Genomic DNA, 11,866 nt, shown 5'->3' with positions numbered 1-11,866 from the left:
CTGGGAGCAGCTAAGTTTTTCTTCCTTTAACCAAAAAATAAAAATAAATAAATAAAAGAAAAAAGAAAGAAAAAAAGAAAAAATGGAGTGAAAAACGGAAGAGTAACTTTTTGTAAAAGATATTAATTTGATCCCCACAACTGCAAAAAAAGTGACATTCAAATGACCAGTAAACATATGAAGAAGTGATTAATTTCATTACTCATCCAGGAATAAAATTAAAACCGCACAAGAAATCATCGCACTCAGTTGGGCGTGGTAGTTCATACCTGTGATCCCGGTACTTGGAAGGCTGAGACAGGAGGATGGCAGATTTGAGGGCAGCCTCAGCAACTCAGGCCCTCCACAACTTAGACCCTGTTTTAAAATAAAAAGTAAAATAGGGCTGGAGGTGTAGCTCAGAAGTAAAATGCCCTGGAAAGTAAAATTCAATTCCTGGTAACCTCCTCCAAAAAAAAATTTTTTTTTTGTACTGGGGATTGAACCCAAAGTCATTCTATCTCCAAGCTACACCCCCAGGCTGATTTTCTTTTCTTTCTACCTCCAGACTATACTTCCAGACCTATTTTGTATTTTATTTGTAAACAGGGTCTCACTAAGTTGCTGAGAGCCTCACTAAGTAGCTGGAGCTCTCTTTGAACCTGTGCGCTCCTCCTGTCTCAGCCTCCCAAGTGCTGGGATTACAAGCGTGCGCCACAATGCCTGGCTGATTTTATTTCTTATTTGGAAATAAGACCTCACTAAGTTGCTGAGACTGGCTTTGAACCTGTGATCCCCCTGTCTCAGCCTCCCAAGTACTGGGATTACAAGCATACACCACCACTCCCAGCTGGGTTTTAACTCTTTTTTTTTTTTTTTTGCGGGTCTGGGGATGGAACCTACAGGCATTTGACCTCTGAGCTACACCCACCCCTGCCCTATTTTTTATCCTTTATTTTGAAACCAGGTCTCACTGAGTTGCAGGTTGCAGAGGGCCTCACTAAGTAGCTGAGGCGGCCGTGAACCTCGATCCTCCAGGTCTCAGCCTCCGGAATGCTGGGATTACAAGCGTGCGCCACCACGTCCGGCCATTGGGTTTTAACTCTTAAAGTAGAGGATTCCCCAAACATGACAGTGGTCATCAAACGATTGACAAGTTCCTTCTGATCACCCAAGGACAAGTTGTGTCCAGGAGCCTCTGCTTCCTCACCCATAAAAAAGAGATAGCCAGGGCTCCTAATGGGTGGGAGTTACAAAGGGTCAAGGGAGCTGTTGGGTACAGAGGGTCCTATGTCATATGCTTGGCGCAGTAGGAACTTACTGTGTGGCAAATAACATCATTGAAGCTGGGCGAGGTGGCGCATACTTATAATCCCAGTACTTGGGGACTGAGACAGGAGGATCACAGATTCGAGACTGGTCCTCAGCCACTTAGCAAGACCCTACTTCAACATAAAAAATAAAATTTGTCTGGGGGTATAGCTCAGAGGTAGAATGCTCCTGGGTTGAGTCCTCAGTCCCATATACACATACAATAAACATCATCATTAGCGATTTGGGGTTTGGCTAATGGCCCCTGCAAATCCAGAGTTCTCCAAGCCTGGGCACCTCAGCACCTCTGGTGTTTAACTTCAGGGTATAAAACAGGATTCCATTTGTCATCTTTGAGCACGTTGACAGGTTTCCTGATTCCTTTTCCCTCATTCTCAGACAGTGTTCCCATGGGACCACACTTACTTATCAAGGAAAGGCTGTTTGTTTATTGTGGTACTAGGGATTGAACTCTGGGGCATTCTACCTCCGAGCTCCATCCCCATCCCTATTTTTTGTTTTTATTTTGAAACTTACTAAAGTTGACGAGATTCTCACTACTAGCTGAGGCTGTCCTCAAACCTGCGATCTTCTTGGCTCAGCCTCCCAAACGCTGGGATTATAAGCGTGCGCCATCACGTCTGGCTGAAGAGGCAGTTTTTAGAAAAGGCATTGTTAGCACTAAGCTTCATTGAAATCAACTCAACACACACGTTTGACTTAATGCTTTTTTATTTTTAAACTTTTTTTTTTCTTTAAGCACTTAGCATCTATTCTGGATTCAGTGGCCAAAGGAGGGAGCTGCTGCTCAGTTAAGAAAGGCACCTTGTCAGAAATAAAATAGAGAACATGCCAAGTGCGAGCACTCTGGCTCCTGCAGAGCCGGGCCCTGTGCTCACATGTTGAGGGGCACCTCACCTCGCTCAGGGGAGCCCTTACTGGATGCTTATTGGATTATCCTCATTCGTTTAAAAACAAGCCACTGAAATCATTTCATTGGTCTCTCCCTTGGCACTCTATCTCTGTTTCTCTTCCCTCCATTTCTAAGTCTTCAATTTAGCAGCAGAGCATAGGGCTGGGGCGTAGCTCAGTGGTACAGTGCTTGCCTAGTATGTGCAATGCCGTGGGTTCAGTCTCCAGCACAGAAAAAAATAAAATGCCAAGCAAAAACATATACTAGAGGATATCCCCAGGAAAACCCCATTGTAGGTACTGGAATCTTTTTTTTCTTTTCTTTTCTAAGTAGAAAATGTGTAGGGGAACATATTTGTTTGGGTCTTGAGCCCTTAAAGAAATGGCTGTGCCCAGGTTAGATGTCCTGCCTCCTGCCCCTAGCAGGGTGGATGGGGCAGGAAGGCTTAGAGCTCAGGTGGACCGAGAACAGGCTCCTTCAGTTAGGATCTTAGAAGCCCAAAGATTGTACCAAGTGGCTTGGCCCCTGCTCAGCTCGGAGCTGACTCCTCCCCGAGATCACAGGAATGGACTAATCTCCCTCCAGTTCAGTTCCCAAAGAGAGTTATGCTCCTTGGGGCCAGGATAGCAAGGAAGAGTGTTACCACAGAAAGGGGATCTCTCGAGACAAAGGCGCCTGGTTTTGGGTTCTGTCTTTGCAACATATCAGCTATGTAACCAGTACTTAGTCCTTTTGAGTTGGACATTCTCATATTCGAATGGATCTAGGGAGGTTCCTAGTACCCTCCCGAGGTTACTAGGAAAACTATGGGCTTAACTGACACAAAAGCTCCCTGCAAAGTGCCTGGTACTTGGCAGTTATTTATGCATTTACTTTTGTGATGCTGGGGCTTGAACCGAGGGGTACTCTACCACTGAGCAACATCCGTGGCCTCTTTTATTTTTTATTTTGAGACAGGGTCTTGCTAAATTATGGTGCACTGGCCTCAAACTTGCTATCCTCCTGTCTCAGTCTCCCAACCACTGGGATTATACCTGTGCGGTACCACACCCAGCTACTTGGCAGAGATTTAAACACAGAAGAAAGAAAAGATGGCAGTGGAGGAATAGGTTGCCAGGATTTCTCCACAGTTATTCAAAGGAGTATCTTTCTAGTGGCCTGGGTCAGTCTTTTTACACCTCTTTGGCTCTCATGTCCCCTTAAAAGGGATCTGTGACCCCAAAGGCAGCATCTCTTAGGATCTGAGGCTAATTGCCATAGTGGGCCCCTTCCTGTGTAAGATCTATTACCTTGTTTAAAGACGCCACCAATTGTGTGATGCACAACCGAGAAAAGAGCTTTTTGAGACCGAATGAAAAAGAGAAATAGAACTGTTAATGGACCCATCAATTGGAAGACATGTTCTCTCTTCAGAATCACGAAAACATCACCAAATAGATGTCTTGCAATTACAGAAGTACCATTAATAATTATGCAGCGTCTCCTGGGTGCCGGACGCCATGTTTAAGCTGTTTACTGAGTCCTGGGCTTGTGAATGCGCTGCTCCGAGTGTGTCTCGACTCTGACCAGGAAGGATGGAGGTAATATAGACAAAGAGCAAGCTAATCCATTCCAGAGCTAAGGGGTCAACGGGACAGCCACGTTGCTTAGAATCCAAAGAAAGAGGGGCCAAGGAATGAGAGGGAGTCAGAGTCAGTCCCCCGGAGGGGCAGGCAGAGCCAGGACTGTTCCCGGCCTGTGCACAATGCAAGAAGCTTTTATGTCTTCTGGTCCCCAGGTCGCCTTACTCCTTCTGTGGGCTCTTTACTAGTGAAGCAGAACCCTTCTGAGAGGAATTCCATTTTTCTTATAACCTTAAAGCTAATCCATTAAAGGGGGAAAGGTGCCGACCAACCACCAGGAGCTAGCTGGTGGTCATCTAGTGCTGGGAGCAGGTTATAAATTAGCAAGTCATTTTTCTGGCTGGTGAGTCCAAGTTAGTCCCCGTGCCTGATGCTAGGATTGAATGTTTTGCTCTGCCACACCATGGGTGGAGCACTTAATCTGAGATGATCCCTGAGGTGACTCCTGATGCCTTCCTCGACTTCTCCCTCCTGACCCCAAGAGTCTGGTCTGTCTCTCTGTCTGTCTGGTTGCCTGTCTGTCCAGCTATAGCAACTGTGGGGGGGGAGCCAGACCACATCAGTGGATTCTCAGCACAGCTCCACCTCATCAGATAACAACAGAAGTGGCACCGCTTTCTGGTAGGGACATGGACCCTGGGGGAGGTGGGCCAGGGTGGAGCGAGGTTAAGGACTGGCCGAAGCTGCAGGGATTGTATAAAAGATGCTCTGTCCACCTGACCGGGAGGAACTCTTCGTGAAGCTGCCAGAGAAGCGTGCTTCCTTCTGGGTCTTGACTCCGGAGAAAGCTCTTCAGACAGTGGCGGAGACAGTGCTAGGGCCGGTCACCGGGTCTCTGAGTGGACGTCGGGGCTGAAGGTCACAGTTGCGGGCTGTTGGCTGCTGTTGCTGTTTGGGTCCAGGGCAGGAGGCGCAGCTGGCTTGGGGCCCTTGGGCTCCAGCTCCCGCCTCGTCCTCATTTTCCTGAAATGAGACATCACATAGGGTTGAGTCTTCTCCCTGGTGTGTTGTGGGGAACCACTGGGCTCTGTGACTGCGGTGTTGGCCGGGAGGTTAACGCTGAGCACCGTGAAGTCGCACTGCTAATCTCCAATCACGGGGTTTTACAACTGAGAGGACCTCAGACGTTGGCGAGTCTGACCCTTCAGTTTCTTTGTTTAACTTGGATTAGATATTTAATCTTATTTGTTCATATTAACGAATGAGTCAAGTATCAGAGGAGTGACTCCCTTCAAATGAAAGATATTAGCTGGGGCGGTGGTGCTGCCTGTAATCCAGTATGACAGTACTCGGAAGCCTGAGATAGGACGAACACAGGTTCGAGGACAGTGTCCGCAAATAGTGAGATTCTCCTCAACCTTGCAAGACCCTGTTTCAATAAAATAAAAATAAAAACGGCCTGGCCTGGTGGTACACACTTGTAATCCTAGCATTTGGGAGGCGGAGACACAAGGATTTGGGTTTGTGGCCAGCCTCAGCTACTTAGTGAGGCCCTTTGCAATTCAGTGAGACTTTATTTCAAAATAAAGAATAAAAATTAGGGAAGGTGGTGTAGCTTCGGGGTACAATGCCCCTGGGTTCCCTTCCCAGTACTGAAAAAACAAAACAAAACAAAACAAAAAAATAAAACAGGCCGGGTTTGTAGCTTGGAGGTAGAACGCCCCTGGGTTCCATCCCCAATGCCGTGCACACACACTTAAAGAGGAAACTCTATGTTTTCTCTTCAGAGTTGTAGTGTCAGTGACATTGGACAGCCTGGTTATGCTTGCTAAAATTTATCACTAGAAATCTTTTTAGAGCTTTTATTTTTGGGGGGGGGTGGTACTGGGGTTTCTGGAAACCCTTCTACCTCCAGGCTACACTCCCAGACCTATTTTATATTTTATTTGGAAACAGGGTCTCTTAAGCCAGCACGGCTGGCTTCGAACCTGCGCGATCCTCCTGTCTCCGCCTCCCAAGCGCGGCGATTACAAGCGTGCGCCGCCACGCCCGGCTTTTTAGAGCTTTTAATATTTACTTATTTATTGTTGGTACTAAGGATTGATACAGTGGTATTCTACCTCTGAGCATCGCCCCCTAGACTCCTTTTTCCTTTTTCTTTCTTCCTTCCTTTCTTTCTTTCTGTATTGGGGATGGAACTCAAGGGCATTCCACCTCTGAACTACACCCCAGCCCTATTTTACTCTTTTATTTTGAAACAGGTCTTACTAAATTGCTGAGGCTAGGCCGGACATAGTGGCGCACACTTGGAATCCCAGCAGCATTCAGGAGCCGAGAACAGAGGATCGCGGTTCGCGGACAGCCTCAGCTATTTAGCGAGGCCCTTTGCAACTCAGTGAGACCCTGTTTCAAAAATAAAAAGATTAAAAAAATAGGGCTGGGGCCGTAGCTTGGAGGTACAATGCCCCTAAGTTCCATCCCCAGTACCATAAAATAAAAATCTGCTGAGGCTGGCCATGTACCTGCGATCCTTCTGTCTCAGTCTCCCAAATACTAGGATTACAGATTTGTACCACCATGCATCTCTTTAAAGCTATTTATTTAATTAATTGTTTTCTGTACTGGGGCAGAACAAAATAAAAAAATAAAACAGAGCTGGATGTGGTGGCACATTTATAATCATAGTACTTGGGAGCTCAGACAGGAAGATCACAGGTTCAAGGCCAGCCTCAGCAACTTGTGAGGCTCTCTACAACTTAATGAGACACTATTTTGAAATAAAACAATAAAATAGAGCTGGGATGTAGCTCACAGGTAGAGTGCCCCTGGGTTCAATCCCCAGTACCACTAAAACAAAAGAAACAAACAACATCACCACCACCACCGAAAACTGTGTGTGTGTGTGTGTGTGTGTGTGTGTGTGTGTGTGTGAGTTTTACTGGAGGTCGAAACCAGGGGTTTTTCTACTTCCGGGCTATACTACCAGACTATTTTTTTTATACTTTATTTGGAAACAGGGTCTCACTGAGTTGCTGAGAGCCTCCCTAAGTAGCTGAGGCTGTCCGTGAACCGCGGTCCTCCAGGTCTCAGCCTCCCGAATGCTGGGATCACAAGCGTGCGCCACCACGCCCGGCATTAAAATAACACATTCTATGGGCATGGTGGAACATGCCTGTAATTCCAGTGCTTGGAAGGCTGAGACAGGAGGATCACAGGTTTGTGGCCAGCCTCAACTACTTAGTAAGGTCCTCTGCAATTTAGTGAGACCCTGTTTCAAGATAAAGAGTAAAAAATAGGGTTGGGATGTAGCTTGGAGGTAAAATGCCCCTGGGTTATTTAATCCCTAGTACCACAAAAGAAAGAAAGAAAGAAAGAAAGAAAGAAAGAAAGAAAGAAAGAAAGAAGCCCTTCTTGCTGTTATTGTCAGTATTACAATGTAGTGGGAGTGGGAGTGTTTTCTTTGAAGTCAGAAGGACTGGGTTTGAGTCCTAATTTTGCCCATCAGGGCTGTGCGACTTTGGCCAAGTGACTTAATCAAGTACCCGCTTCCACATTGAAGGCATCCCCCCCCCAACCCCCCGAAGCAGGGCACCCAGCACCTGTTGTACATCTTCAGCAGGACCAGAACCACAGTGAAGACGACGATGACAACCACCACGATACCAGCGACGATGGCTCCGGAGCCTGCGGAGGGAGAGGAGCCCACACGGTGAGCGTGCTAGCGGGTGCCGCTGTGCCGCGCCTGCCCGTGACCTCAGGAGGCTGTGACGGGAGGACCTCAGGTTTGAGGACAGCCTCGGCGACGTCGTGAGACTCAGCAACTTAGTGAGACCCTGTTTCATGATAAAGATAATAGGGCTGAGGGTGTAGCTTGGAGGTAGGATGCTTCTGGGTTCAATCTGCAGGAAAGGTGCACACACACACACGCACACGCGTGCACACACACACACATGCAGACACAGTGCCAACTGAGATGCAGCCTGGGAGGGGTCCCCGTCATGGGTTGGCCCACTCACAGCTGACCTCAGGACCGGGGTACCCCGGGAGCGCCCACGCAGCCCCCCCAACAAGGCTGGAAGGACCTCAGCGCTTTCTCTGCCCGGCTCTGCCTCAGCCACAGCACAGATTCACACTTGTATGCAACAGACAAGCAAGACACCTTCCCCTTGGGTTTTTTGTTTGTTTATTTTGTGGTAGAGGGGATTGAGCTCAGGGGCTTTCTACCTCTAAGCTATGACCTCGGCCTTATTTAATTATTTATCCATTTACTTATTTATTTTTGTGATACTGGGGATTGAACCTAGAGACAGTCTACCTTCCAGCTTTACCCCCATTCCGATTTTATTTCTTATTTGGAAACAGGGTCTCACTACTTGTCGAGGCTGTCCTCAAGCCTGCGATCCTCCGGTCTCAGCCTCCCAATGCAGGGATTACAGGCACACATCATTATACCTGTCTTTTTCTTTGTTTTGAAACAGGGTCTCATTAGATTGCTGAGAGTCTTGGTACTTGCTGAGGCTGGTCTTGAATCTGTGATCCTTCTGTTTCAGCCTCCCAAGTGGAGGGATTATAGGTATGCGCCACCATGCCTGTCTCCCTCCCCTCTTTCTGATAACACAAAAGTAACATGTGATGGTATCCGCCTGAAACCCCAGTGTCTGGGAGGCTGGGAGAAGAGAATCACAGTTCAAAGCCAGCCTTATCAACTCAGGCCTTCTGCAACTTAGTAAGACCCTGTTTCAAAAATAAAATCAAATAGGGTGTACTCATTCGAGTCATCCCCTCATGCCATCTTGGCGTGGGGCTGTATTTCTATTTTCTGTATTTCTATCTTTCTAATAAACTCCTTTAAAAAAAATAAAAATAAAAAAATCAAATCAAATCAAATCAAATAGTGCTGGGAGTGTAGCTCAGAGTTAGAATGCCCTTGGGTTCAATCCATAGTACCACAAATTAAATAAATAAGGAAATAAATAAATAAATAAATAAATAAATAAGAAAAAATAGGGCTGGGGTATGTAGCTCAGATATAGAACACCCCTGGGTTCCACCCGCAGTACCACAAGGGGAAAAAAAGTAATGTATGATTTCTGTTCTATAGGAATTTTTTTTTTTTTTTTTTTTTTTTTGCGGGTCTGGGGATGGAACCCAGGGGTATTTGACCTCTGAGCTACAGCCCCTGCCCTATTTTTTATTCTTTGTTTTGAAACCGGGTCTCACTGAGTTGCAGAGGGCCTCACTAAGTAGCTGAGGCTGTCCTCAAACTGCAGTCCTCCAGTCTCAGCCTCCCGAATGCTGGGATTATAAGTGTGTGCCACCACGCCCGGCTTCTTTTCTTTCTTTCTTTGTGGTACTGGGGATTGAGCCCAGGGACATTCTACGTACAAAATACACGCACAGCCCCGTTTTATTATTTTTTTTTATTTTTATGTGGTGCTGGGGATGGAACCCAGGGGCATTCTACCTCTGAGCTATACCACCGCCCTATTTTTTATTCTTTATTTTAAAACAGTCTCACTAAGTTGCAGATAGTCTCACTAAATATTTAAGGCTGGTTGCAAACCTTCGATCCTCCTGTTTCAGCCTCCCAAGTACTGGGATGACAGGTGCGCACCACCGTGCCTGTCTATGAATATTCCTGTTTTACAGACGAGGAAGCTGAGGTCCAGAGCTCAGGGGCACGCATTTGGCAAGTGGCAGAGCTGGGCCTGAGACCCTCACTCCAGAGCCACGCTCTTGACCTTGATACCAGAAGCGGACCACGATCCTGTGCCACCAACCCTCCCCGCACCGTCCACCTTACTCTTATACAGGAAGTCTTCTCCCCGGGTGGTCATGTTCAGTGAGAAGAAGGTGGAGTCCCCCAGAGTGGTGGCTGTGGTCATTTCGATCCTGGTGAGAACCATAAGAAATTCTGCTTAAAACCAGAGTAAGCTGTATTATTTCTGAACGACACCAATTCTGATCTTCTCTGGATGACTATAGAATAGCCAAGCATGCAGTTCCTTTTTTTTTTTTTTTTGACAGCAAGTGTCAATATGAGGCCCATTACTAGATAGGTGTGGGGGTATAAAAATTATACATGGTATTTTTTTTTTTTTTTGCAGGTCTGGGGATGGAACCCAGGGGCATTCAACCTCTGAGCTACACCCCCTGCCCTATTTTTCCATTCTTTATTTTGAGACAGGGTCTCACTAAGTTGGGGAGGGCCTCACTAAGTAGCTGAGGCTGTCCGCGAACCGTGATCCTCCAGTCTCAGCCTCCCGAATGCTGGGATTACAATCATGTGCCACCACGCCTGGCTTATACATGGGATTTCTAAGAAGCTTCATTTTTTTTTTCCATTTCTTTCTTCTTTCCTCCCTTTCTTGTACTGGGGATTAAACCCAGGGACACTCTACTACTGAGCTACCCCAACCCTTTTTATTATTTTTTGGGGACAAGGTCTCATTAGCTTTCTGAGGCTGGCCTAGAACTTGGGATCCTCCTGCCTCAGTCTCCCAAGTACTGGGATTACAGGAATATGTCACTACACCTGGCAGAAGCTTCATTTTCCAAAGAAGTTTAAATGCATTTAACAACATTCTTTCAACGCCTCCTGTGTTTTACATAATATCTAAACTGACCTTTTAGGAACCATGAGAGGGAGCCTGGCATGGTGGGCGCACGCTTGTAATCTCAGTACTTGGGAGGCTAAGACAGGAGGATCCAGGTTTGTGGCCAGCCTCAGCTACTTAGTGAGGCTCTCTACAACTTAGTGAGACCCTATTTCAAAATAAAGAATAAAAAATAAGACTAGGAGTGGAGCTTGGAGGTAGAATGCCCCTGGGTTCCATCCCCAGTAATGCAAAAACAAAAATAAACCCATAAATTGTTGCTATTTTACTGAGGAAACTAAAGCCCCCAAAGGTCCACGGAGCCCCATGGTTACCTGGCAGAACTTAACCCAGGATGTCCGCCTCTAGTTCTAGTTGGCCTTTGTTTTTTGGGTCCTACAACAAAGCCTAAAACACTGTTTCTGCTTTCAAAGGTTTATATATGGCACTGGGGATTGAGCCCGGGGGCACTCTACCTCCAAGCTACATACCCAGCCCTATTTTATTTTTATTTTGAAACCGGATCCTGCTAGGTTGATGAAAAGTCTGACTATTCACTGAGACAGTCCTGGAACCTGCGATCCTCCCGCTCAGCTTCCCAAGTACCGGGATTACAAGCGTGTGCCACCACTCCTGGCTTCAAGGGTCACTTGTGAGGGAGATGGGGCACAGTGACCGGATAACCCACACCATACCGACGAAAGCATCCACGATTAAACCAATGTGCCCCCAAATGAAAGAAGCCACCAACTAAGCACTGCCACGCACCAAGACCTGTGTCAGATACTTCTTACCCTCACTCCGAGTTCATCAGCAGCGCGCCAGGCGAGACAGGGCTGGCTCTCCCCTTATTTGCATCGAGGACCCTGAGCCTTGAGGCTATAAAGTGCACTCTCCACGCTCATTCAGCCTGGAAGCTGCAGAGCTGGCGCGTGAACCTGGGCCTTCCAGGCCACACAGCCTATGTCCCTCCCACCACACCACCGCCCCCGATCTGCACCTAGCAAGGTCCGAGGCCCGTCACCACGGGAATCCTCGTGCATGCACGCCTGCGCATGCGCACCCACACTGACCGCTGTCGCAGCCACCCCCACCCCCACCCCGAGGCCGTGGGACATGGGCTCCCGCACAGATTTTATTTTGAAACAAAGTTTTGATGATTGCTGGGAGTCTCACTAAACTGCTGAGGCTGGTCTCGAGCCTGTGATCCTCCTGTCCCAGCCTCCCAAGTACATGCCCAGCTTGGCCTAATTTTTACAAACAATATGAAAGCCATCCCAGGAGTCGAGTTGGCATCTGTCTGATCTCACAGCCCTTCTCCATAACCCTCACTAAATTGCTTCCCAGGAAACGTGCAAGGTATATAGAGTCAACAGGGGGTTTTGATGAGGAACCCACAGTCTGCACAGAAAGAGCCGGAGTCCTTGCCCTGGCCGCCGACTCCAACTCCTTCCCGCCTGCTCCCTGCCCCGGGCCACACGGAGCCGTAATCACGTGCACAGATT

The 11,866-nt window shown here is 47.5% G+C and overlaps 1 protein-coding gene across 1 annotated transcript; it reads right to left on the bottom strand.

Annotated features, from left to right (window-relative positions):
- Positions 1 to 4,649: 4,649 nt before the first annotated feature.
- On the bottom strand, positions 4,650 to 9,653 carry NCMAP (non-compact myelin associated protein; the record flags this gene model as incomplete). Its single annotated transcript, XM_080692537.1, has 3 exons — positions 9,569 to 9,653; positions 7,365 to 7,449; positions 4,650 to 4,788 (listed from the first exon to the last, which is right to left on the bottom strand). The coding sequence occupies exons 1-3, from the start codon at positions 9,648 to 9,650 to the stop codon at positions 4,650 to 4,652; spliced, it is 306 nt and encodes a 101-aa protein (XP_080548663.1). The 5' UTR covers positions 9,651 to 9,653.
- Between the last annotated feature and the right edge of the window lie 2,213 nt (positions 9,654 to 11,866).

This window comes from Muscardinus avellanarius (genome assembly GCF_963383645.1).
Source record: "Muscardinus avellanarius genome assembly, chromosome: 3".
NCBI classification, from domain to species: domain Eukaryota; kingdom Metazoa; phylum Chordata; class Mammalia; order Rodentia; family Gliridae; genus Muscardinus; species Muscardinus avellanarius.
Note: the sequence above shows the minus strand (reverse complement) of the source record. Positions and strands in the feature narration are given on the sequence as shown.